At 56.3% G+C, this 27,291-nt stretch overlaps 1 protein-coding gene across 3 annotated transcripts in view; it reads left to right on the top strand.

The window, feature by feature from the left end:
* MINDY4 (MINDY lysine 48 deubiquitinase 4) overlaps positions 1–27,291 on the top strand; it is a 104,747-nt gene that overhangs the window by 67,190 nt on the left and 10,266 nt on the right. For all 3 annotated transcript variants that reach the window (XR_010406445.1, XM_045864474.2, XM_045864473.3), the window contains exons 13-17: positions 3,508–3,575; positions 15,752–15,815; positions 18,165–18,326; positions 24,054–24,234; positions 24,902–24,974. Coding sequence is in view for 2 of the 3 variants with exons in the window: in XM_045864474.2 (XP_045720430.2) it covers positions 3,508–3,575; positions 15,752–15,815; positions 18,165–18,326; positions 24,054–24,234; positions 24,902–24,974 (548 nt within the window). In the remaining variant the exon portion in view is untranslated. The remainder of the gene's footprint in view (positions 1–3,507; positions 3,576–15,751; positions 15,816–18,164; positions 18,327–24,053; positions 24,235–24,901; positions 24,975–27,291) is intronic.

Genomic DNA, 27,291 nt, shown 5'->3' with positions numbered 1-27,291 from the left:
AGAAGAAACTTAAATGCATGGAAAAGAATGTCTTCTAAATTAAGCAGCATGCGCCATCTAAATAAGCAGAAAGGATCCTACTCTTAACTGCACTCAGAGCGTTGTGAGAATGCAGCAATGCATCCAAGAGCGGAGCAGAGCCTTATTACCTCGGTGTGTGTGTTTGGATTGGGGGGGGCAGGCCCCCGGGCACCTGTGTTAACACCCAGGAGAGGGAAATGCCCTGGGAGGCTTCTAGGGGACAAAGGAGAGTCCTGGGGCAATTGCTTGCAGGCTCCAAGGGACTGTCCCCACCCACGGATGGCTCCGGCCGGGGTGATGCCTCTGCACCCAGGCTTTCTACATCCTCATCTGTGAAATGGGGTCTCCCTTTTCCCTCAATCCCTACCCTAGGGTTTTGGTGAAGCCCAAGCAAGACAGCGACTATGGAAACCATTCAGAGTTTGGGGCGGTGCCAGGGGAGGGGCCGCCTTCTTCCTGTCGTACCTCTGGACCCAGAGCGACTCCCCCTCCTCACTTGGCTCTAGTCCCTCTGTGCCTGTGGTCAGTCTTTGGCCCTCCTCACCCGGGAAGGTGGTGTTTCCCCCACCGTTTAATTATGTTTTTGCTGGAAGCCGTTGAGCTGCCTCAGCACCACCCTCACCAAATTCATTTTTCATGGCCTGGGCCTAAGAGGGGTTCCTTGCGCCAGGCCTGGAAATGAGCACTCTGCCCAAAATAAATAGCCTCCTTGCTGTGTTTTCATTCCTGCTCACCCTCCGGGCGGGAGGTCTGGCCGCCCCCTGCGAGCCGGCGAGGCCCCCGCCCTGGCCTCCGATTGGGGTTCCAGGGTGGGCTTCAGTCTCTCCAGGGCCCAGCAGTGCTGGAGAACGGCCCCTTCTTCCCAAGCCATACCAGACATTTTTTCTGGACCCTCACGGCGGTTTCCGGCCCCAACTGCCTGTCTGGGGAGCTCTCCTTACAATGCAGGCACCTTGCCCCGTGGCCTCCCATGTCTTGGCAGCTTGAGTTTGATGAGATAATTTTACTGAGTGTTTTTTGTAAAACAAAATGGAATATTGGTGCCATTCAGTCGTGTTCGGCAGGGGCCAGCAGCCCCAGGCAGCGTCCTTTCTCCCCGTTCTGTCATCGCACTAAGCAGCCCACATGGAGGGGCTCGCGCACGGCTCCTGGACAGCTGTCCTTGAGGGAGTCCCGAGGACCGTGGACTACACTGGCCTGTGTAGTACCAGTAGTCCTCCGTGTTTACACAGATGCAGGACATGCAGCGGGCTCCCGTGTCCCCTGCTTCATGGGGGCGGAGGGGAACAGACCAAGAAAGTGTCATGGCTCCCCCAAGACAACGTGCGAGTCCATGGCAGTGGTTGGGTGGCTTTTCAGAAGGAGAGCCTTTCAGATGGAGAGCTCTGTCACTCCCCAAGGCAACACGAAAGTCCGCAGGAGAGTTGTGGCAAGGATACTGGTCCTCCCAGGCCCATGTCCCCCAGTGCAAGGATATCAGTAGGACTCTTTGCAGTGACCAGAGCACTTCCACAGACTTGGTCTCACAGACTGTGCACCGGAACCCAAGGAAAGATGCAAGGATGGGATTATCATCCTCGTTTTGCAAATGGGGAAACTGAGGGCAACAGAAGCGAGTGACTGGCCTGAGATCAGAGAATTATGATGAGGTTGATTTAAGATAGTTGTTGATTCATTTATTTCACTTCCAATCCCCCCAAAAGATTCTGTTATTGATAACTTTATAAAAATAAGAAATTAATTATATAAAAATGATGTCTTCAGGGCTCTTTTGTGCTCCAACCATAGTAAACCTGCCCTCTCTTGCCTCTGGGCCTTTGCACGTGCTTTTCATCTTGCCTGGAACAACGTTTCCTTCTCTTCTGATTCTTTCTTGTCCTTTGGATTTAGATATCACTTCCTCCAGAAAGCCTTCCTTTACATTCCTTCCTTCCCTTAACCCTGAGTCTGCTTGAAGGCCCTCTCTGCGTGTTTCCAGAACACCTTGCCTTTCTTGTCAGAGCAGAGCCCCTCCCTCACTCTTTTCTAGGTGCTTCTTCTTTCTTCCCTGAGTTACTTCCCATGAAGGCAGATCCATGTCCACCTTGTTCACAAGCATAGCCTCAGTAGGGAGCATCCTCTTGGCACGAAAGTTCACACAGAAAAATTTTTTTAATGACTAATCGAATTACTGTATGAAACTAGAGACTATGTTTTGAAGGAAAGAAAAGATAATTTTATCAGAAGCTTGAGCCGAAATAATTACCACAGTTGAGGACCATATTTGGCTTGGAGCTTCCTGGCAACCCAGGCAAAATGGAAATATGATAAATTATATCATTCTTACGGTTTCAGGAAAACAAGCTTCTTTAGGTCTGGTTTCAAGTCCACAAAGAAACTGACCACACGTAAGGAACACTGACTCTAGTCTGGCAGCATCTGCCATCACAGCTCACAGATGGGGACAGGTGTCATCCCCAAAGTGGGATAAGTAAGGCCTTCACGTGGAACCGCAGCTGGGGGCTGGCGTCTGTCTAGGGAGCCCGAGTGACCCAGCCCATCCCGTGAATAGAATACTCACAGGCCATGTTCTACGGGCTTCACAGGGGTAATCTCACTGACTCTCCACAACAGCCTGATGAGGGTCGGTCCTACTATCATCAGCCTTGTTTTATAGATGAGAAGACGGGGACAGCAAAGTTAGGGAAGGTCGCTGTGCTCACTTAGCTTAGGAGTGGCACAGCCAGGATTGAAACCCAGGCAGCCGGGCTTCGGGCGGTGGGCTCTAACCCAGAGTTGGGACTAGGGGGAGATGAATAAGGTGTCCATCTTGGGGGCAGAATTCAAGGAGGTACCAAAATCCTCAGTAATCAGCAAAAATAATATTTTTAAAATATCAAAAATAATAAAAAAAAATCCACAATGAACAAAATACCAACAATTTTTGAAAGACGGGATCTGTCCTTGCACTTGCACGGTTCACCTCACTCTCCCCGCCGACCCTGACTCTGTCCCCCACCTGCTCTCTGCTGCTCTTAAGACAGTGCAGGTCTTTGGAGTAAGGGATTCGGAATCCGATTCGGAATCACAGCGGTGTGACCTTGGGCCAGGTGCTTGGCATCTGGGCCCATTTCCTTCTGTGGCAGAGGGCAGGATTAACAGTACTGTCACACAGGCCGGTGGCAGTTTTCAGTGTGATGAGGCACATAAGACGCCTGCACGGTGAGGGAGGCTGCCCCGCTGCTGTATGGAAGCTTCCAGGACTCGGACGTCATGGGTGTGCTCCTTGGTGGGCAGTGTCGCTCTTGTCACCCAGGCTGGTGTGCTTCCCATCACTTAGGGGCCCTGTCGTGGAGCCCCCTGGCAACCTCTGGGACCGGGCTGGCGGCAGCTGGCTCAGGGTCAGGCTACTCCCTGGGTGTGCCCCCACCCCCACCACTCCCCAAGGAGGTGAGAGGAAAGGGAGTGCAGACCTGGTGGGTGCTCATTGCTTTCTCTTCTTCCCAGTTCGAAGCGGGTCCCTACGGATGCATCCTGCTCACGCTGTCTGCCATCCTGTCCAGGTCCACAGAGCTGTGAGTCTCTTCCTCCCTCAACTCCTGGGCTGGGCTTGTCTGTCTGGTTCACTGCTGCCCCCGACCCGAGCCCAGGGCCACGCTTGGTGCATAGTGGGCGTGTAGTGAGCGTGGTTGAGAGGGTGAAGGAAGTAGTGGAGTGGGGGATGGTCAGTGGTGGGGGGAGAGCAGTTACGTGTGTGTTCAGAGCTACCTTGTCAATCTCCCCATGTACGCTGCGGCTGACTGGAGAGACACCCTTGCCCACAGAGCTTACGGTCCCCCTGGGGCCCTGGTGGAACGGCAGTGTGTGCATACTTAAGCACACGTGTGGACGCTCTTGGGACATGTGTGGGGATGGGCAGTTGAGGCAGAGGCCTGGGAGATGACTGAGGGCCCCCACAAGCTCAGGAAGGGGGGGCTTCACTGTAGGCCAGGGCAGTTGGAAAGCTGCAAGGTTTGTGTCCAGGGCCAGCCCTGAGGACACTGGTGGGCGGGTGCCCAGGGGCCTTGGAAGCAAGAGGACTTCAATTCCATGCAGCCTTATCAAATGCAGCCTCCCGAGCTGCCTGAGAGCTGCACTTTCTCCATCACGCTCATCCTCCACGAGCTTTCTAGGCCTCTTATCCATATTTGTCACCTGGGCATTATGTCACCAGGGAGGGTAGCAGATTAACAGCACGTTAACAGTTTCGTAAAGTACAATTGATTACTGCTTCCTTTTCCAAGTAGAGAGCAGACTCTAGAGGGCATGGGGGACCTGGGGAATGAATTTTCACTTTAGGGGATGCTTGCTGGCAGGGGCTGATTTGGGAACAACCCCAAGCAGGTGGGCCTTGAGGAGTGGGGAGGCAGAAAGAATAGCTATGTGGTGCCCAGGCTGGGGAGGCCCTGGCAGAAGGAGACGCTTGCTCCCCGTGGCTGGGCCTGTCCCATTCCCTGCGGGCTCTGGCTTGGGTGGGAGGAGGGCGCGGGGGCTCTGTGGCCTCGTGCCGCCAGCCTGCTTGCTGCTCGCTGCTGCTGACCTTATTAAATGTGGTGCATGCATAGATCTTCTAATGGCATTTTTCTTCTAATCCTGCCATAATGATATGATTCATTCCTGGCCGGAGCTCACGTGCATGGAGACCATAAGCCGCACCGCCTTCTCCCCAGGCCTGGGTTTGCTAATCCCTGGCTGCCCAGGTTGAGTGAGGGTCTCTGGGTGTGTGGGTGAGACCCTGGAGCTCACGGAGGGGAAGCTAGGCTGTCAGAAGGGCCAGGCTTGGTGACATCTGGCTGTGTGATCTCTTGGGCCTCAGTTTCCCCATCTGTACAGAGGACCACTGGCTCTGGAGGTCTAGGACTCTGATCAGAGTGTCTCTGCTCTGGTGGTCACCGGGGCAGCTCCTGCAGGACCTGCTCACCGGCCTGGGAGCTGTTTACATGTGCACCCCTGTAGGGAGCAGCTCTGGTGGCCCTCTCCATCTGCAGGGGCCTTCAGAGCCCCATGTCCAGGCTACTCTTCTCGTTGTCCCGAGCTGGAGGACTTGGGCTGCTTCTGCCCCTTCCCTGCCCCATCCAACCAAGCCAGGCAGGGGTCAGTCCCTGCCCAGGCTGTGGCACCTGCGGGGCATCTGGAGGTAGGGGGGAAGGCTGCCCTGCTGGGCCTGCACAGCCTCATGCTAATAGGCCACAGTCCTCCCCTCACCACACACACGCAGACATGCAGACACACATACACACAGATTCACAGACACAGACAGACACACAGATACACAGGTACTACGTACACAGATATGCAGATACACATACCCGCACACACTGACATAGACCCAGGCATACACATCCACACACACAGAGACACAGAGATACACACAGACACGCAGACACACACATGCACACGAAGACAGACAGACACACATACAGATGTACAGACAGACAGACACACACGCAGACACAGGCACACAGACCACAAGATCTGGCTGGAGTCACCTCCTTCCCCTTGTTCTCAAGACAGAGGAGTGAAATTGTATAAAGATGATCTCCCTCCCACTTAGGGCTCCTGAGGACATTCCTGGGTCCCGGAGGCTGATGGTGTCGGAGCCCCCAGGGGCAACTTTGGCCGGCCTGTCCCCTGCCTTCCAGGATGCTTTAGCACTGGACCCAGCAGAACACTGGTTGGGCTTGTCTTACTCCTGGGCCTCCCCTTTCCTTCTAAGAAGGCAACGTAGAGGACCCTCTTATCAGCAGTAGGAACGAGAGTAAGCAACACCTAGTAACCTTCCTGTGTACCCGATCCTATGCTGCAACATTTTACACCGGAAACTTGCTTCATCCCCTTACAGCCCTGTTAGGTGGCACTGTGATTCCTATCAGCCTCCCCGTCTTTCAGATGAAGAAACAAGCCTGGCCCCAGGCTCACACAGCTCAGCCCAGACAGCAGGGCCCCAGACCAGGCTCTTTGGGTTTGCCGCTTGGTTTCAGGCCTGAGTCTCTACTCTTTTGAGTCTGAGTTTCTCACTCTGGGAAAGGGGGATGATAATTCCTGCTTTACAAGATCAAATGAAGATTTATAGGTCGAGTGCTTGGCTCGGCTCCTGGTAGGTAGCAAGCCTTAGGTGATGGCCACTGCTCGTCTGACCCTGTCACAGCTGTGCTCAGAGGCGTCTTGTGTCCCATCCTGTCGTGTCTTGCCCTCAGTCTTGGCTTGGTGCCTGGTGGTGGAGACATGACCACGGGGATGTCCTGCAAGTGGAGATGGGTCCACAGGTGGTGGTGCTCACCCCGGCAGGCACGTCCTCAGTGGCCCGGGGGGCTCCCTGGGTGCTCTGTTCTGTTGCTCGGGGGGCAAGAGAAGGGGAGGTGGGAGCCTGCCCTGGGAGTACGCCACCCAAAGCTGTGCTTGAGAAAGACCCTTACCTCTGTCTTACTTGTTCAAGTTCAAAACCACTTCTAGACAGACTGAGGGCTTCGGGTGGGGAATGGGGCAGGCTTTGGGCACAGGGCTGCTGGTGACATGGAGTGGAGCCGGTCACTCCTGCCTGTGGTCTGGGGGGACTCCCTGGAAGGGGTGGCGGCATGAGGGGAGAGACAGACCAATGGTGAGCAGGAGAGTGGCCTGTCGAAATGGTGCCTGGATCCTGTGAGAGATTCACACTGACATTATTTACAATAACACCTTAGCCTTCCTGGCATTTCCAGGGCTCCTCTGAAGGAGCTGTTCTCTGGCCTTAGAAGGGGAGCTCCCAGAATGGCCCACACCTCCTCCGTGCCCTTCACACACTCCAGAGGTGCTTCCCAGAGCCTCTGGTCTCCGTTCTCAGGACAGATGCCAGACCTGGCCGCAGACTTGCTGTGATTTCCTTGGCAGTGACGACAGTCCTGGGATGGTGAAAACCCACTTCACCCTGGCCTGCAGCAGGGGCCGGCAGCTTGCAAAGGGCACATGGGGCAGATGCCATCCAGCACAGGCTCCATTTGTCAGGCTGAGCTGATAGGCTCGTCTAGGGCAGCCCAGTGGGTGACAATTCACACGAAAGCATCCCACTCATTGGCTGAGCTGTAGCTTCAGGATGCCTGGGTCCCCATCTCTGCTCTGCTGCCAACATGCTTATAGCTGACCCAGCCTGCACCTTCGGCCCTTTACCTCTAACAGGGGGGAGGCAAACCAGTGCTTCTTAAACTCTTCCTGTAGCGAACCTGAAATCTGACCTTTTTCCAAACAAACTATAAAAAGCAGATGCAGCAGGATTAGAGTCGGGCGAGGGGGGAGGCAGAGACCCCTGCATGCCCCTCCCCGTCTCCCAGCCTGGCCCCAGGAGACCCCTGTTTGGAGAAGCCCCAGCTCTGCATACACAGCTTACCAGCTGTAGGACCAGACGATCCCCGAGGGCCTTCCTGCTCTGGAGTTCAGATTCAGCCTCACCAAACCCTTTGATGCCGTGTCAGGGTGATCTGTTACTACTTTGGGCAGTTGAAAACATGTCCTGGTGGCCCGGAGAGAGCTGTTTCTCAGATCATGTGCTGTGCAGTGGCCAGGGAGAAGCTGAGTAGGGGGCTGGGAGTCCCCCGGCTCTTCACAAGTATAGCATGTCCGTGTGCACTCATGTTGGTGTGTGCGTGGGTGAGGGATCCGTGAAGTGGCAGGGCTGGGTGTGAGATTATGTGGCTGTTGGTGGGGATGTTGGAGATTATGTGAAGGTGACTTGATTGTGTGAGTGTATGTGTGTCTGAGGGCATGGCCATCCCTCCCTCCAAGTGAGGGCTCTCAGACGCCTGCCTGAGGCCCAGGGGCAGGCCTTGTGCCCAAGTCAGTGCCTCTTGTCCATCGGCTGTTCCCAGCTCTGGGGGGAGCCAGGGTGAGGGAGCCAAGGGCAGACGCGAACGCAGCCCGGCACAGCCTGGCCACTTCACCCTCAGAGGCCAGAAGAACAGTAGCAAAGCTGGCCTTTTGAGTTTTGTTTACCGGGGCTGACTGCGAAGCCTTGGGAAAGTTTTATTTTTTTCCACTTGATTTCCAGCCACCTATTTTCCTTCCTAAGATCTTGAGTTGCCTACAGTAAATCTCATACAGGCTTTCATGCTTACCTAGCCCCACCGCTTTCCAAACCACATGGCCTAGAACTTTCCCCAGCATGCTCTCACAAGTCCCAAAGACGCTTGGGGCCCTGGGGTCGAGGGCCAGCTCAGAGCCAGACCTGCGCAGTGCAGCGCAAGGGTGCCCCAGCCCCCAGGGAGCCAGCAGTGAGCCAGGGCCTGGCACGAGGGAGGGCTCCGGAGATGCCCACTGGGTGGCTGAGAACTGGCTGGTGAGGGGAACAGCCTGTGAGGAGACCCTTTTCATGCCTCACACCCGTGGCACTCATTGCAGTGGCAATGTGGGCCGGCCAAAGGCAATCTTGAAAGTCCAAAATAGGCAGTAGTTTGCCATCTGCTGAAGTAATTTTTGAACAGTGCAAGCCAGACCCTGAGCGTGAGGGGCAGCACTCCCACCATGGTGGCTTTGTGGCTCTCTGTAACTTTCTCCAGGAGAGGAAAAACAACAGCACGGTTTATTTCTTTGTGGAAATAGCCCTGAAAGAAAGCCAACCATGAGTGTTGGTGATACAAAGGCAAGTGACAGAAACTTGATTCTTAGCCAGCGTAAGCAGAAAATAGCACTATTAATTGATTCATATCAAAAGCCCAGGGCTTTAGGAGTGGCTGGATCCAGGAACCAGACAGCGTCTTTGGAACATGGTGTCCCTCCTTCTGACCCGTCACGCTTCTTTCCTCTGTCTCAGCTGTGTTCTCAGGAGGGCCCTGCTGCATGGTGGGCTCCTGTGAGCCTGGCGGAGAGGAAGCCCCCTTTTTATTTTTTAAGATTTCTTTTCTTTATTTCAGAAAGAGACAGAGGCACAAGTAGGGGGAGGAGCAAAGGGAGAGCGAGAAGCAGGCTCCCCGCTGAGCAAGGAGCCCGACATGGGGCTCCATCCCAGGACCCCGGGATCACGACGTGAGCCAGAGGCAGACACTTAACCCACTGAGCCACCCAGGGGCCCTGAGGAAGCCCTTTCTCCAGTGCCCCTCAGCCTGCTGGCAGCCATGACCCCATTCCTGACACCTCATGGTGGCCAGGCCTGGGCTGCACCCATCATGGGGCGTGTGAACACAGAAGGCCCAGAAAGCAGGCAGAACCTACAGAGGGGGTACCACACTGACTGGGAAAGGGGTGGGCTATCTAGTCAGGAACTGGGAGCTTGGGATTTATCAAGGAACAGGAGAGCAGATGTGAGTTTGGGGGTGGGTCAGATCTGGGCCTTAATTGAGGCCCCCACAGGCTCCCCTCAGAAACAAAGAAAAGCAACGACAATGCTTCCAGATCCAGCAGAGCTCACTGAGGCAGACCACCTCAGTAGTGGGCTGGGCCAGTGGTTTATGGCATAAGGATTTGAGCAGGGGGCTGTTCTTGTTGAGAATCCCAGGTTCTTGGTGGTCCCAGATGTGCTGTTGGGACGGGAGGGGGTAGATGGGATACCCCTCAGCTTTCTCCCCCACCCTCCTGCTGCACCTGCCTGGACTCTTCCAGCCCAGAATAATGCGACACACACAGAACCACCCGGGCCAGGCCTGGGGCCATTATCCCATTTTACAGATGTGGGGACCAAGGCTCTAAGAAATTAGGGCAGGTTACTGGCAAGTTGACGCCATCCCTGTGTGTCCTGGCCTCCAGTCTAAGACCCCGTGTCCTCATCCTCTTCCTGGGCTGGGGGAGGAGTGACAGGCACTGCCCTGCTGTGTCTGCCAACTTAGGAGGAGAAGTGGGAAACAAGACCCTTAAGTAGGCCCGTACCAAACCAGGTGCTCGTCTACCAGCTTCCTTCTCCATTTCATGTCAGCTGGCATCGCTTGGGGCAAAGCAAGCCCAGCCCCAGGCTGCTGAGGTGGCAAGTCAGGGCTGGTGAGTGTCAGTGGGGTGTGGCTGAGGGCAGTAGGTCTGCCTGTGAACACGGACCCTCCCGTGGCAGAGGGGGGCAACTCAGCCCAACCCACACTGGGGTTAGTGGCAGAGCTAGGAGTCTCCTGCATCTAGCATCCCCACACCACTTACCCATGTTCCTCGAAGGGCTTGGGCGTCCGGAGAAAGAGGATGGGCCTTGGGAAGAGGGAGAGGCAATTAACTTTTTGGAAGAATCTTCTGTTCCAGGCCAACCTCGTTTGCTTGGGTGGGAAGCTTCCTTCTGCCTGCCTCCACACCCCTCCGGGGATTCAGCTTCCGGAGGCCGTTCCATCCGGGCCTTCCTTGTAGCTTCTCCTGGGTTGGGTGTGGGCCAGGCTCACGTAATTTAGGGCCCGTGTGCTGTGCACCTGCAGAGCTAGAGCCCGATTCTGGGTGCCAGGGGGCCAGATGGACATGACATACCCCTGGCCGTCAAAGTCCTTGCTGCCCGGAGGGAGAAGGCAGGCACAGGAAAAGCATGGGCAGTTGCTCTGAGGAAGGGGCCAGCTGAGGAGAGATGGGGCACATCTGTCCCGGGGCGAGGGAGGTGTCTTCACAGAAGAGGCGACATTTAGCAGGGCTCTGAGGGATATGTAGGAAGGGTTTTGGCAGGCCGCAAGAATAAAGCAGGCAAAAGCCAGCGGGGTGGGGGTTTGCAGGGAATAGTTGCACAAGGTCTGGTTGGGAAGGAAGGTGTCGGCACGTGGGGAGAGGTCTAGCGGATGGTGAGGCAGAAGGCAGCTTGGGAAGGGCTTGGGCCCCTCTGTGTTCCCTTCCTTCCTCCAGGCCAGCTCCTTTCTCTCCATCCGTGAACCTTGCCCTCCCTCCTGGGGTCCTCCCCACCTCGCCCCTTCCTATCCCGGCCCCTGCCTGGAGATTCACAGCCAGCCCCTCCAACCTGTGGAGCTCTGTGCTATTTGTGAGGCCCTGTAAAGGCCGGGGCCCTTATGGCAACAGCTCTTTGAGGTGCACATTGTTATCCCCATCAAGGGATGACACCTGGAAGGCTCAGAGATGGAAAGCAATTTGCGGAAGGTCACACAGGGCAGGTGGCAGCGGGGGCCTGCCATGCAGGTGTCCTGACTCATCGCCCACTCCCTGCAGGCCTTCCTGGGAAAACAGTCCATATCCGCTCTACCCAAGTCCTTTTTAGATATTCATAGTTACATTTTGACTGCTCGCAGGCCTCCATTTATTCTGGGTTCTTGGCCGCGACATGAGCCGTTGAGGTTGCGGGATTCATGACCTCTTGGTCATTGTGTTTTTAGTTGTTATTATTGTTGTTATCGTAGGAAAAAGGAAGTGACATTTACCGAATGCCAGATGCTTAATATAGTTCACCTTGTTCTCCCAGCAGTCTATAGTAGAGGGAGGCACCGTCCCACCCCTACTGCAGGGGGGAGGCAGCCTCAGAGAGGGGAGCAGCCAGTAAGCGGCAGTGACTGGATTCAAATGCAGGGGCCCCTGCCTTTGGAACCCAGGTTCTCCTTGTGGTTCCACAGCTGCTCTTCTCACTTGCTTGGTCCTCAAAAGTCAGTAGAATCCCCAAGGGAGGGGGCAGCAGGGAGGCCTGGCCAGAGCTGGATGTGGTGGTGCTCCTGGGGCCTGGTGCCTTGGGGTCAGGTGGAGGGGAGGTGGCTGGCCCGATCCTCCTGGGTTAATTACAAACTATTTTAGGCATGATGTTTTAAACATCAGAGTCCTGACCCAGGCACACTTGTTCACATCCCAGAAGGTCCCCAGAGAGCCCTGGCTCCAGGCCTCTGGTTTTCTGAGTGAAGACACAGGCTGAGAGAGAGGCAGGGACTTGCCTGAGGTTACTCAGCCAGTCTGAGGCCGAGCTAGCCACTGACCCCACCTCACGGACGTTGATTTTAGGCGAGTGGCTTTGACGGTAGGCTGGAACCATGTCTCGGGGCCACTTAGACCTACTTTCTTCTTATCCAGAAACTTCCATACCAGATGCTCAGATTCACATGTCTGGATGCACGTTGGGGAGGCTTTAGGGTGAAGGGACAAGCTGTGCCCCGGCCAGGGAGGGTGGGACCCGGCGTGGGGCCTCAAGGCTCCAGGGCCTGTGTGGGGCTGGCCAGCCAGGCTGAGCATCACATGTTTCAGGCCGCAGTGGGACACTGTGTGATGTTGGCGCCAGGGACACAGTCCTGGCCTGCTGACCGTATGATCACAAGACCACACGTCCCTTCTCCTTTCTGGGCCTCAGTAGAACCTTGGTGAAATGGAGATGGCAGTTCTGGCTCTTCTGGTCTCACAAGGTTTTAGAGAGGATGGTGGATTTGAAAGTGAGCTTCGAGGTTCTGCAGAATCAGGGCTCAAGCCCTGTAAGCTGCTCAGTGGCGGAACGTCTGCCCCTTGGAGACACGTGACAAGGAGCGACTGGAGGGAGGCAAAGGCGCTCTATCCCAGCTTCAGGTGCTCAGTCTGGCCTGGCACCTGTCCCTAGCCCCAGGCCACTTGTGTTCTTTCGCTATGCATCCGTTTTCCCACCTGCAAACTGCTGAGCCCTGAGGTCTCTGCCAGCCCCCGCGTCCTCTTCGTTCCATTTCTTGGTACAGTGCGGGGTCTCTGGGAACTCTCGATGGGGGCACAGCCGGGAGAAGCAGGCCTTGCTGGCATCCTGGGCAGAGAGCTCTCTGTCCTTCTTCCTCTGGATACTTCTGCGGTGAGCTGTCACTCTGACTGTGGGTCCAGGTTCTGGCCCTTGGCTCCCAGAATGCTGAGGAGGTCTGTGGCAAGGCAGCCAGGGCCAAGCCACTCCTCATAAGTTTCCTTGCCCTGGGCAAGTCTATGCAGGCTCCTCCCACCCTGTGCTTCCTGGAATCCCAAATCCAGGCAAGCTCCTGCTCCCCAAAGGGGGTCCCCAGTGCACAATAGCCTCAGGGCGCAGGTTTCATCAGGACGAGGCTCCTCCTGGCTTCTGTCACCTAGCCTGGTCGCTGGCCCCAGGCTGTACAGAATTTTTTTAGGGCCCAGCATTGTCCGGTCCCCAGGTGGACTGGGGAAGGGACAGCCTGCCCGTTGGACTGAATGGTGTTGGTCCCAGGGAAGGGCTCCTCGCAGCTTTTGGCTTAGAAGCCCAGCAAGTGTGGGGATCTCAGAGCCCAAGCAACCCTTCCTCAGATTCAGCCCCTGCTCCCAGGACGCTGCATGACCTTGGAGACCTGGGGGTTCCCCAGAGGGGCTACAGGGGCTGGAAGAGGGAGAAAGATGGGACACCTTTGGCCGGAGCAGTTCTGCTTTTATGTCTTATCTATTTGGCTTTTGCCTAGAAGATGACATTTGAAGAAAGAGCTCTGAGCCTAAACAGATGTTGGAGGCTGCTTGGTCTGTGTTTTCTAGGGTTGCCGTCACAAAGCACCACAGCCTGGCTGGCTTAACCAGCAGAAACTCCCAGTTCTGGGGGCTGGAAGTCCAAGATCAAGGTGTCAGCAGGGTTGGTTTCCCTCCTGGGCCTGTGGGTGGCAGCCTGCTTCTGTGTCCTCACATGGTCTTTCCTCTGCGAGCTCGCATCCCCCGCATCCTCTTCCTGCAGGGACCCAGTCAGATTGGATTAGGGCCCACCGAATGGGCTTGGGGAACTTAAATCACTCCTTGAAAGGCCCTGTCTCCGAACACAGCCACATTCTGAGGTACTGGGGTCAGGGCTTCAACATATGAATTTGGAGGGACACAGGTCAGCCCATAACACCATGCATCTTGTGCAAGGCCCTCATGTCACAAAAGGGGAGACTGAGGCCCGGAGAGGAGAGGTTAACTGCCACACGGCAGGCTGGGGCTGGAACTCCAACCTAGTGACAGCCCTGCCCTTTTTCCTTTGCTCAAGGACTCCTCACACTCCGCTCTCCAGGGAATTCCCCTAAAGGGAGGTCTGGACATCTAGATTTGCCAAAGTTGTAAATCTCTTAAGCCGTGTAAGCTGCTCCCTGGTGTCTCGCGAATGCCCTAATGTGAAACGCAGACGTTCCTCCCTTTCAAGCTCCGCGCTCACTCCTGAATTTCCCATCGTGTTTGCACCTAAGGATGCAATTACCATTTCCTCCCATTGTCCTTTCTGCTTGTCCCTCTGCTCTCAGCTGACGCAGGCTCTCAAACCCGCTGGGTGAGCACGAGGCTGTGAGATTATGAAGATCAGACCGCTTCTGAAAGCTTTGAGCTGGCTCGGGACCAGCGATGCTTATCAGTCCACCCAGGGCTCCTTTGAGGTTATTTTCTTCTCTTCAGAAGATGCCCATTTATGCAGCAGAGAGCGTTTCCATCAATTCTTCTGCCTGAGCTAGCGTCAGTCGAGTGCTGCCTTCGGCCATTTGGCGCCCCAACCGGGTCCTTCCCAGGCTTGCTGGGCTGTCTCTGGTGGGTGAGCCTCCCAGGCCCTTCCCAGGACCCCCAGGCCTCCGTGCTTCTCCGCCGGGCCCCTGCAGTGCCAGCATGGCCCATCTTCCCGCGTGGACCACAGACCATCCCCATTTGGCCACGGTTATTAAAAACCACAAGAAAGCATTTCTCCGGCATCGGTCACGGAGCTTGAGTGTCTAAACTCGTTTGGGAAGGATACGGGGACCAGGGATTTTTAGGTTTGTGGACTTCTGGCAGATCTTAGATTTAAATCCTAAAATTGAGACCAGGTTTCTCATCTCATCCACTAAAAGGGAAAACAAACATTGTGATTGCTGAGCCCTTTCTTCTGGGCTGTCTGTCTGTGGCCTCTTCGGGGTAGGGCCGGAGGAGGCAGGCTGGGCCCCATGCCCCAGGGCATGTGCCACAGCCTCCCATCACCCCCAGCGATGCCCTTATGAGTCTTTTCATGTCTATAAAATATAGTAATCCTTACCTCGCCGGGTGCGGGGCTGCGTTCCAGGGATGCCGGCTCCTTTCCTGTTCACTCGTCCACCGTTCACGTCGACAAGAACACTTGGTCTCCCGAAGCATTTGCGTGGGGGAAGGGAAAAGGAATTGTGTCCTGGTGGTGGGCTTTCTTAGATGGTCAGAGAGTGTTGAGATTCATGGGGGCCTGGGGTTGCCTCCTGGTGCTGACCTCCCCTATGACAGAGCCATCCTGACAGTGACTCCTGGTCCCCAGCTCTGTACAGCCCTAAGAAATCGGTTTCTTCTTTTTTGAGGGATGTGTTTCGGCCAAGGGGCTTTTTACCTCATGCCTTTTAGGGGACCCCCTTCTGAGGGTAGAGCTGCTGTGACCTGGGGTCGGGAGAGCACAGGTCTCCAAGACGGGCCGCGGAGTCCCCCACCGGCTCCATAGCCCAGAAGCCCCATGCCCTGGGCAAGTCGGGCTGCTCTGAGCAGTGGTTTTCTCTTGGCATTTGGGGAACCATGCGTGTATAGGGCCTGGTACATGGTCTGTGCCCATTGAACAGACTCACAGGCTGAGGCCTGGAGACGGAAGGGGATGTCCCCATGCCCATGTTGGTAAGCGGCAGTCGGAGTGAGGATTCGGGGTGCTGGATTGCAAATGAAGAGGCCTCTCCGCTGTATCACGCTTCCGCCACCCTTCTGCGTGTCGGTAGTGGCCCAGGTGAAGCCAGAGGGGAGGCCACTGCCCAGAGCAGAGTGAGTGTTAGCTGCGGAGCCCTGGGTTGCCCTCGCATCCAGAATTCTGGGCCTCAGCCTGGAGCCCGAGAGGAGCCCCTGGTCACCCCGAGAGGTTTGCCCAGGAGGCCTGAGTCAGGCAGAGACATGCTAATTCTACTCCTTCTGTGTCTTCTAGTGTCCGCCAGGACTTCGATGTCCCCACCAGCCACCTGATTGGAGCGCATGGATACTGCACCCAGGTCAGGGGGTGCCGTGGGGTGCCGTGGGGTGCCGGGCAGCAGAGTGCTTTTTTCCCTTCCTCCCCCCTTCTTTCCTTGCCCCTGCCAGCCCTCTCACAGCAGCTTTCATGTGCCAACCTCTGTCATGGAGACCTAGAAAGGCCACTCAGTTCAGTTTCCGCTCCTGGAGAGCTTGCCGTGCCCGATCTGTGTGCTTGGCACCACAAGGACAGAGCCAGGGGCCACACAGCCCAGAGCCCCCAGTCCGAGCCCCGGGGCCGGACTGGGGGCTCTGGGCCAGCTGGGGTGGTGAGGGCCACGGCACAGGCACCATCTTGGCAGTTGACCCTCCCCAAGCTGGGCTGATCTTCCCCTCCCCAAGCCTCAGTTCCCTCGTTTGTAGAAGGAGGAGTTTGGACTAGACCAGTGCTTCTTAAACTTTGATGTGCCCATGAATCCCCCGGGAGTCCTGTTGAAGAGCAGGCTCAGATCCAGTGGGTCTGGCCTGGGGCCTGAAGTTCTGAATTGCTCACAGGCTTCCCAGAGAAGGTGATGTTGCTGGTCCACGGACCACACTTTGAGTAGCAAGGGGCTACATGACCACTAAGCTTTGCCACTGCGTGATTTTGAGTCTTGGGGCAGGGAGCAGCCTATTTCTCCTTTCTCCCCCATTTCAAGAGGGCTTCCTGTGCTGAGGAGGGTTTGAGACAGATGGGGAACAGGGGCCTTTTTCTCCCCCTTGAAAACCAGATGGGAAAACTCGAACCCATCTGAAAAAGGCCTCGCCTTTCTTAGCAGCCGCTGCCCCTGAGGTGCAGTATCTCAGAGCAGACATTTCCTCCAGATTCTTTCTCATTTCCTCTGCAAAGACACAATGAGGCCCCTTTGCTATCTCCCTCCAATGGGGCTCCCTCTGTGGCCATCAGCGGGAGCCTCTTTTACTATGACCAGGGCAGGGGTCTTGGTGTTGACGAAGGGATTTATTCACTGGGGCCTGGCTTTTATAATTCAGGGGAAAACACTTCTGTGAACTCTCCCCTCCAAAGTTTATGCTGGGAAAGGCCTCTCCTGGCCATTCCCACGTACCGTGGGGCCATCACTGCCTGCTGGCCTGCCATGCGCGCCAGCCTCGATGGGGTGGGTCAGGCAGAGGGTGCTGCCTGCCCAAGTGCTAAGGCTGGGCTTACTCGGAGCCTTCCTCGGTGGTACTGCAGGCACTTAGCGGCCGGGGTTCCCCTGGGATCTTGGGTAGCCAGGTGGTGCCATGCGGGTAACAGGTGAGAGGAGAGGGAAGGACACCAGGCAGGATGCTAGAAAATGTGGGTGGAAATCCAGCTCTGTCATGAACTAGCTGTGGGGCTTGGGGAAATCCTCTCCAGTCTGGGAGCCCCAGGGTCCCCACTCCTCACAAGGACTTGGACCCCTAGATGCCCTGCTGAAGGAAGGGCCCTCCCTTCCTGCCGCCTCAGTGCAGGAGGCACTGGCTGAAGGAGACGGCCAGAGGGTCACTGATCTCCAGGTTCTGGGGTCAGCAGGCTTGTCGGCCTGTCGGCTGTGGAGCAGAAGTCACACGGCCCCTGGATGCGTGATGCCGCCGGGCCGAGGAGGGCAGGGACAGATCTAGACCCCAGACTGGGGTTCCTCGCCTCGGCCTGTCTGCCTCTGCAGGCCTCCACTCTCCCTCCCTGCTCCCAGAGCCCGCCATCCTCCCGTGAAATCCAAGTAAGACCTAGAGTTGCTTTCTTGGTGTTCGCACCATTGTCCGCTTCCTGGCGTTGATAATGGGCGCTGGTTGTGTTCAGATGTTATCGTTGGGGGAAGCTGGGTGAAGGGTGCACAGGAACTCTCTGTACTATTTTTACAAATTCTTCTGAGTCTAAAATTATTTCAAAATGAAAAAGCTTATGAAAAAAAAAATGCCATCCTTCAAGACCCACCCAAATGTGGCTTCTCCACAAAGTGGCTCTGACTCAGCCATGTGGTCCCGTGCCCTGCCTGGCCCCGGAGGGTTCCGTGCGCACATGTTTATAGTCCCAGTCACATCCTACATTGAGCTTCAGCCACGCAGGGATGCACCTGATCCCCGCCCTAGGCCCGGACACCCAAGGTCAGGAGCCATCTTTCCCCCACTCCCCTGCCACCACCCAGGGCTCAGGACGGGGGCCCGTGGAATCAAGGTCACAATGAGTTCCTAGAGTCGGTGGGCTAGGAGCGGCTGACGGCTTCCCCTGAGGGCTGGTGGGAACTCCAAGTCCCAGCCCCCTGTGATTTGGGGCTCTCTCCCTCCTTGCTTTCCTTCCTTTTCCGCCCTTTTTTTTCTTGTTCCCCGATCTCCCCTGGACAAGCCTTTCCCCTTTCTTTCATCTACAGGAACTTGTCAATCTGCTCCTGACCGGGAAAGCCGTGTCCAATGTTTTCAATGACGTGGTGGAGCTGGATTCTGGGAACGGGAACATCACGCTGCTCAAAGGCATAGCTGCACGCAGTGATGTTGGGTTCTTATCTCTCTTTGAGCACTACAATGTGTGCCAGGTACTGGGGTGCAGGGCTCTGGAGACAGAGGGGCCCAGCTCCCTGGGACCGGAGAGAGGGAAGGCGGGGAAAGGGAAGGTCAACTCCAATTCCCAGAGCCAGTCCCGGTTTGGTCCAGTCTCAATCACAGAGGGTTTGGGAAGAAGTATAGCTTCACTGCCATCGAGTACTGTGTGGAATTCACTCCCAAAGCCAGCCGATACCATGTTTTGGGAAAGGTTGTTTCAGAGGGACTCCTAGGGATCTATAGTGTGACTGTGGGTCAGAGCAGATGCAGTTGGGGTGTGTGTGTGTGTGGGGGGGATGGGGTCTTCTCCAGGGACAGGGAGAACCATGTCAGTTTCCTAGGTCTGCCACAGTGAAACACCACAAACTGGGTGCTTAAAACAACAGAAGTTGTCCTAGAGCAGAAGGTCTCATAGCAGAAGTCCAAAATCAAGAGGCCAGCAGGGCTGTGTCCCACTGACACCCATCGGGAGAATCCACCCTCATCTCTTCTAGCTGTTGGTGTTTTCTGGCAATCTTTGGCATTCTTTGGCTTGTGGATTCATCACTCCGATCTCTCCCTCTGTCGTCACGTGGCCATCTTTCTGCCGTGTGTCTCCTCCTTTTCTTATAAGGACGTCGGTCATGTTGAGCTAAGGGCCCACTCTACTCCACTAACCTCATCTTAACTAGTTACATCTACAACAACCCTAATTCCAAATAAGGTCACATTCTGGGGGCTAGGATCTCCACGTATCTTTTTGGGGGGGCACAGTTCAACCCTAACAGGCCACTCAGTCTGTTTGCCAGTGCACTGCTCCCTTTCCTTCCTCTCTCCCTGCAGCCAGGGTCTTGGAAAGGGCTGGGCCCCTGGCGAAGCTGGGCAGGGTAAGGTGACTACATGTCTCTGCACAGTGGGCAGTTGGCACCGGGCCCCATGTTTCTGCCCTAGCCTGCTGCTCGACCTTCTCTGAGCCTCTGTTTTCGCGTCTTCAGAGAAGACATTGTTGTCTGGCTGGTTTCATGGTGCCCTTTCAGCATGATCACGAGTTCAGGCTGTTGTCCCTTTGCTAATGGGCCATGTGGTGCGTCTGCATCTCCAGGTCCTGCCCCCACGGACAGGAAGCCGACCCGTGGGCTCCACAGACTTGGGGAGAAAAGAATGATACGACTCCCCCCCTGATTTGCCGGTGTCAGGAGGGAGCCCAGGAATGTGGTCACGTGGGCCAGGAGAAGCACCAGGGCCCCTGAGCACCCGACCCTGGGTGGGCTCTGGAAGCATTCAGCCCAAAATTCCATGGGCTGAGAGAGGGTAACCTTGGTCAGGCTCATGGAATCCCTAGGCTTATCATGAGCCCTGGTTTCATTCTTGTATTGAGGGTGTTGGTCTAAAAGTAAACTATTTTCCTTTGGTCTGTGGGGTAGTTGATGGGAACATCAGTCGGGGGTCATCCTTCCCTTGGAATAAAATGCTGATTGAAGAAATTCAGGACCTACAAGGATCCAAATTCTTAAATCCACACAGACCGCCCCCGCCCCCTCTCCGCCCCCCCGCCCCACTGTTATATGCTTGGCTGAAGACTGAGGCTTGTATCTCTCTGCAACAAGAGGGTGTTTGCTCCTCTGCCTTGGGGCTGCAAGCTCTCTAAGGAAGGACCCTCAGGCCCTCTCTCCTCCCTAGAGCTAACTGAGGACTGGGCCTCTGAAGGAGAAGGCAGGTATCTGGCAATATCAACAAAGCCTATCCTCTCCCTTACCACCACCTGCCATCCCCTCTGTCACTGAATTCCTCTGGTCCTACATGTTTGGCCGTGTTGGGGGTGGAAAGAATCTGGGGAGGCTTAGCATCCACACTCAAAGCTGGTCCCCCTCCACTGGACAGCACCAGTGTGGCCATGGGGAAGATCTGACATTTAGGACAGCTTGGAGCATGGTGTCCATGGTGGGGCTGTTCTTACAAGGCTTAGGTTTTCTCTTGCAGAGGGCAGAAGTGGGCCTGCCTGTCATTCAGCCTGTCTGGGGCTTCTCATGGCAGCCTCTGGCTGGGAGCCTGGTTCTGGGGCCCTCACTGAGTGTGTGGGGGCTGGGGGTAAGGGAGGTCCTGCCTATCAGTGAGCTTATTAGATGACCCACACTCCGGATGTGCCTGTGGGGAAGCAGAGGAAGCTCTGGACCAAGAAATGCATCCCTTGCTGAGCTAGCCAGTCCCCTGCCCCAGCCTGGCTGTGTGTTCTGGACCTCCATTCGCTCCCCATGACCCCCCTGGGCTGGTCTTGCCCATCGGACTTGCACCTCACTCTCACCACCCAGAGCTCACAACTGAGGGCTACAGTTGGAAGGCCAGCCCCTCCTGGCTCCTGGTGATTGTGGTGGGGGGACCGGCAGTCCAGGGAAGGGACAGCATGAGACCAGGAGTTTAACTTCAGTGCTTCTCCCATGCCCTGCAGGGTACGTACCTTGCTGCCTTCATGAAGAGACCTGAGCAAAGACTAAGCTTGGCAGGAAGGGCTCTGCCAGCTACATCCTCCTTCCATTTTCCCCAGCTGGGCAACTAGCACCATCCACCCACTTTTTCAAACCCAGGAGCATGCCTGATCCATCAGGAGGTCATGTGGCTCCTACCCTAAATTGTTTCTCCGGTCTGGCCATTTCTACCATGGTCTAAGCCACCAGCATTGCCGGTCTGGACACCTGTCCCCAACCCCTTTCAGTCCTTCAGTGAAGCCACTGTGATCTTTAAAAGAGTAGACTGAATCACATCATTCTTTTGCTTCACACCTGTCAGTGGTTTTCCCATCCTCTGAGACTGTTAGGGGCTGAATTATGTCCCCTCACAGATTCACACGTTGAAGTCCTAACTCCCAGTACGTCAGAATGTGACTATTTGGAAACAGGGCCTTTAAGAAGTGATTACGAGGTCATTAGGGTGGCCCTTAATCCAACTGACTAGTGTCCTTATAAAAGGAGGGGATTTGGACATGGACACAGGGAAGACCACGTGAAGACACAGGGAGGCGACGGCCATCTGCAAGCCAAGGAGAGAGGCCTCAGGAGAAACCAGTCCTGCCCACACCTTGGTCTTGTACGTCCAGCCTCCAGGACTGTGAGGAAACAAATTTCTGTTGTTTGAGCCACCTGGTCTGTGGAACTTTGTTCCGGTGGCCCCAGCTAACTAATGCAGAGACTGAAAGCCCAAACTTAGCACGGCCTACAAGGCCCTATGAGACATGTCCCTGCTGTTTCCTCCCTTCACGTTTTGACTTAAATGTCCCTTCCTAAGGGAGGCCTCTCCTGACCTAATCAGCCCGTCTAAATAGGTGGGGGTCTGCCTCTGCATCACAGAATCTTACTGCTTTCCTTCGTAGGCCTCCTCTTGGTTCCAAGTGTCACATTCATTGCTTTTGAGATGCAAACTTTGTGTGCATTTGAACGTTTCTGAGATTTTGAGCCCCAGTCGCAGTCACTGGCTGATCAGACTTTAACTGCCAGCTTTCTTTCGTCGTGAAACAAACAATTAGGGTGACTCTGATGGCATCTTAGATTCGGGCCAGGGCAGTGCAGATGTGTCTGTATGATTATTTGTTTACTCTCTGTCTTCCCCATTAATCCGCTGAGCCCCCCGAGGACAAGACTGGTCTTGTTTCCTTCCTTGCTGTACCCACATCGTCGAGCACTACGTAGTGCCTGGGACTGAAACATAAGTTATGCCAAATGACGGTTACCCCTAGAGATGACAGACGGCGACTCTGCCAGCAATCAAATGTTGGTTCTTCTAAATTAGGGCTTCTTAGCTGGCAGGCCACGGCTGGGTGTGGGGGTACTCACCTCACCCCTGCAAAAGATTTAAGAATCCCCCTTTAAAAGTGATTCCTAATGGTGCCGTCTGTTCCCCGGCCAGGAGAAAGCCTCAGACTGTGTTGAAGGAAATGTGCCCTCCACCCTCCCTCCTCGCCCCCAGGCCTTTGGTCAGCCACCTTCGAACCCAGAGGAAGTGAATTTCATCTTTGGAAAATGTCACCCACTTGGAGGGGGCTCCTGAATGAGAAAACTCATTTATAAAGTCTCTGGGCAGCTTTTTTTGCCCATAATCTTTTGACCGTTGAATAAATGGCAAGCTGCCCTTTTGTCCCCTCTGCTGGAAAATTCAGGGTGGCTGATTATGTAGACGCCTGCCCCCCTGGCAGGTTGCATGGCTCTTTTTCCTGCAGTGAACGAGCCCTGGGTTCCTGAGAAGGCTCCCTGTTCGAGGCAAGGCCCTCACCAGAAAAGCCTCTTTTGAGCCTGGAGTGGGAGCTGAGTTTGCAGTGGGGTTTAGGCACGTCCAGCCACGTCCTCTAAAGCATCTAATTCCCCCACATCCATGAAGGAGAGAGCTTTGTGGTTACGCTTTAATGTCACAAGGGGCTGGGGTGAGGGCCCTACTGGCCAGGTGGGGGCAGGGCAGGTCGCTTGGAAAATGGGAAAATGAACACATTGTAAAGATCGCTATTCTACTCCCTGGAGGAGGCAGCTGTTTGTTGGGCAAGTCTTTCACTAGGTACCTGAGCACAACCCCCCTGTCCGAGACACCCCAGCCCAGAGTCAGCTCCCAGGAGGGCTCCGAGGGGCCCCAGGAAGACCGCTCGGCCACTCTTCTGTGACAGGCGGGAGAAAGTATGCCCTTCTCCCCACTGGAAAAATAATTCCCATTCTTTCCTTAATCCGCAGGCTGTGGCTGTAAATACCTGAGCATGCAAACATCTCGCTGGGGCTGGTGGGGATTAGGCCAGAATCAGCCTGGCCCGTGGCATGCATGGAGCTGAATAAACCAGGGCCCAGGGTAGGGAGAGGTGCTGCCCCAGGGAGTCACAGGTGACGGGGAGAGAGCACATAGAGGGCCAGCCAGCCCGAGGGGCAGAGCCAGCCAGGCCCCTGAGCAGGACTTTGCAGAGGGCCCCGGCCACTCCTCTGCCCTGAAGAGCAGCCCCACTGAGGGTCCTGTTCAGTGTCATCTGCCTTCCCCGAACACCCCTCTGCAGGGAGCTTTGCAAGGAGGTCTCTCACCAGAAAGTCCCAGCTCCTTATCCTCCCCTTCCGCCATGCTCTTTCCCGAATGCCCTGCTAGTCCCTGGATGTCTCTGGCACCGCCCACAGACTGCTCACCCAGAGGCGCCCTCTCCCTTCTCCCCGTGGTTCCAAGCCCACCTGTCTTCAAGGTAAAGTCCTGCCTAGTTCGAGTTCCACTTCATGCATGAGGACCCTCACTCGTCAAACATTTGCTCATGTTGGCTTCTAACCCCTGCCCTTGGTGCTAAGGGCATAGTCCGGTGTGCAGGAGGCAGGCTGGCGCGTCATGGTGAGGCAGTGATGCGCTGCAGGAGAGAAGGCGTGTACCTGGTACCTAGTACCTGCTACCTCGTAACCCCCACCTGGGAGCTAGAGGGAGGTGATTCGTGCTCCCTGGTTGGGTAATTTGGGTGATGCAGGACCTGGGAGGGGAGGTGGGGTGTCCCAGTGCTCTAGATGGGGGACGGTGGCGGCACAGGACCGTGGATATGAGGGAAAGCCCCTGGGGGCGGGGGGACGGCTCCGGGAGACAAGCCGTGTCTGTGAGCCGCTCGAGGGGCTCCCAGCCTGCCTCAGAGGCCGTGATCCCCAGCAGGTCTCTCTGAGGTCAGCCCAACCCCGGGTCAGACGGAAGATGCTCGGGCCCTTTTCCTGGGGCTCGCACAGGCATCTCTCTGCTCCCTGTCCCTCTTGCAGGTGGGCTGCTTCCTGAAGACGCCGAGGTTCCCCATCTGGGTGGTGTGCAGTGAGAGCCACTTCAGCGTCCTCTTCAGCCTGCAGCCAGAGCTCCTGCGAGACTGGAGGGCCGAGAGGCTCTTTGACCTGTATTACTATGACGGCCTGGCCAACCAGCAGGAGCAGATCCGGCTGACCGTTGGTGCGCCGCCCCCACTGGCCCGCGTCCTCGGCCCTCGCGTGTCCTCGGGGCGGTCAGAGAACAACGTAGACCCTCAGACCCGTGTCTGCACCGGGGGATCAGAGAGCGGCTGTTGGCGCGTCCTCCTACAGGAGGAGCCGGAGCAGGGCCTTGAGAAACTGATAGCATTAGAGGTGGTGTATGGGGAAGTTGAGAACACAGAGTGGGGAGCCCCGAACGCCATGCCCACAAGTCTGGGTTTTCTTCTGCAGGCAATGAGGAGCTATGGAAGGTTTTGGAGCAGGAGAGTGATGGGATCAGATGTGTTTTTAGAAAGAATTATGCTGGTAGCTGACGGGGAGCAGGAGGGTGGGGTGGAGACTGGAGGTGGGAGGCCGTGAGGAGAGCGCTGTGGTCCAGGAGAGAACCAAAGGGCAGGAACAAGGATGGGTCCAGTCAGGATGAGCAGCGGGGCAGATGTCAGAAGAGTCAGGTCCCAGGAGGTGGGTTGTTGGTGCCAGCCTTAAAGAGTGTGTGTGTGTCTCTTAAAGCACGTTCAGACCCCGGGCTGAGTGTGTGTGTGTCTCTTAAAGCACGTTCAGACCCCGGGCTGAGTGTGTGTGTGTCTCTTAAAGCACGTTCAGACCCCGGGCTGAGTGTGTGTGTCTCTCTCTCTCCCGGCCCCCAGACACCACCCAGACCATCCCTGAGGACAGAGACAACGACCTCGTCCCGCCCCTTGAGCTCTGCATCAGAACCAGGTGAGTCAGGTCTGTCTCTGGCTCTGGAAGCTCACCTGAGTGGCTGGGAGGTGTGGGGGTTGGGGGTAGTCGTACCTGCAGGAGGGAGGATGGGTTTCTGGATTGCCGCAACTAAGAGTCTGTGGGGAGGCAGGACCTCTGCAGAATGGAAAGACGCAGTGCTTGGGGCTTGTTTGTACGTAGCATTTTGAGGTCTCTGTGGCCCAAGTGTGTGGCCTGTGAGGTGACTGTATCCTCAGCTTCTGAGGCTGTCCCTGTGGCAGGGGGGTGAGTAGGTGCTTCCTGAGCTCCGTCCTTGCTCACGGCAGTCACCAGCATGTGTGCTGAGTGCTGTGGGGCCCCGTCAGGAGGAAGCACAGGTAGGGGGACAGGTGGGGGAGGGGCGGGGTGGGAGGTGTTTGAGCAGGATGGGAAGGTGCGAGGGCCTAGCTCCTCAGTGGCCCCCAGGGTGTAGCTCTGAGCTGGCTTCCTGCAGCAGAGGTGCCCTCTGCATCTGGGGGGAGCAGCCCCCTCATTCTGTTGGTGTGGGTTGGGCCCTCTGAACCCCGAGCAGAGGTGCCCTGTAGCCTCAGACACAGGGTGGGGGCGTCTCCTTGACTCCCCTGTTCCCGCTCAGGCTCGGGGTGAGTTGGGGCTCACTTGACTCATCAGCCCACTGACAAGGCCCCAGGGCTGGGAACAGAACTCCGGAGGGCTGTGGGGTTGGAGCTCTGGCCCCCTTCCTCCCAGCCTCACAGGGGCCTTTCACAAAGCCTTTGGGTAGTGACTTGGAGGCTTCAGGGTGCAGTGGGGGGAGCAGCCTTGGGAGGGAGCAGGTCTGCATTCCAGTGCCTTCTGGGGAAGTGCTAGAACTCGCATGTGGTGAGTGTGGGTTCTAGAGTTTGAATCCTTTCCATTTTCTGGCCATGAGCTGTTAGACTTCACCTATGTGTCCCTCACACTATCAGCTGTAAGACTGGGAAAGTGGGAGAGCCGAGCACAGGGCTGTTGTGAGAGCGCCCGGTATCCCGCCAGGTGCTCTGTAATAGCTCTCACGGTTTCTGTCTTAGCGGCCTGTGCTGCGTTGTGACCTCAGGCGAACCTCATGTCCCTGACTGTGAAGTGATTGGCTTGGGGTGGGCAACGTGGATAATGCTGAGGCCCTGGGGCTCTGACCACCTGTGATCCAGGGGGTTCACTTGCAGCCTCGGGGTGCTGCCCACCTGCAGGCTAGTGAGCCCTTGACTGGAGCCATGGCCACAGTGGGGACACCAGCGGGGGGATGCAGGAGATGTTGGGACATCCTCATTAGGCCCCACCTATTCGTCCATCTGCTCATCCGTCCGCCTGCCTGCCCACCAAGCCAGGGACAAAGCATTCTTGTGGGATCATGTGCTGGCTTTTCTTTCGTCGGGAGGATTAAAGGCCCATGCGGGTTGCTTTCCTTTCATGTACAAAGGGCCACTCATTCCAGGTGATGAGAGAAGGGCAGCAGTGGAAAAAGGAGGTGATGCTGGCCTTGGCACCCTCCGCAGGATGGGGCCGGGGACCACAAGGCATCCTTCCTGCAGGCGGTCCTGCCAAGTAGGGCGTGGACCGCACGCTGGGCACAGGCCCCGCCCACCTCCCCAGCCCCGAAGGCCTCCATCCGTCTGAAGGGCGTTGGGGGGCCACCACCCAGGACCTCTCCAACAGCCCCTGCTGAAATAACTCCTCTTTTCCCAAGAATGGTTCCACTGCAGGACTCACCAGTTCCCCCAGTGGGCCCTGGGGTTGGACATTGTGGGCTCAGCCCTAACCGTCCAGCGCTTGACAATGACTCGGGGCTCTGGTCTGTCGGGGAGCTCAGTCCAGGGTCGTCTGAGCATGAACCTGTGCCTGGAGTGCCTCTTCCTCTTCTGGCCGCTGTCCCCTTCTCCCAGGGCCCCGCCCGTCCCAGCTGTAGCCGTGTGCCATGATATGACGGGGGAAACGGGGGTCTCTGCCTATCGCCAGGAACGATCCCTTGGCCTGGGGCGTATGGTCCAGGCTGAGTCCCTGCCCTGCCCTTTTCTGTTCCTGCTCGCTGTCAGGGCGTGGGGGTCGGGCAAGGCTCTAGCCATGCTTCCTAGTCCTTTGTAAACACAGATAAAAAATCACATTTGTGCAGCACACAGGGTTGGGGACAACTGGCCTGGCGACTCTGTTGGCCCAGACTCCAGCCAGCCCCCGATGGATGTGGGGATCAATACTCTGACACACTTGTCTCCGTCTGTGGTTCAGCCATTGGGAAGATTTGCTCTAGAGTGTGGTCCTCAGGCTTTAGCAGGCATCCCTGGAGGGTGTGGTAAAGCGCACA

The sequence above is a fragment of the Mirounga angustirostris genome, unplaced genomic scaffold (assembly GCF_029215605.1).
Source record: "Mirounga angustirostris isolate CCGP_5_RB_7025 unplaced genomic scaffold, mMirAng1.0.hap1 SCAF_12, whole genome shotgun sequence".
Classification (NCBI taxonomy): Eukaryota; Metazoa; Chordata; class Mammalia; order Carnivora; family Phocidae; genus Mirounga; species Mirounga angustirostris.
This window is presented reverse-complemented; position numbering and strand designations above follow the sequence as displayed.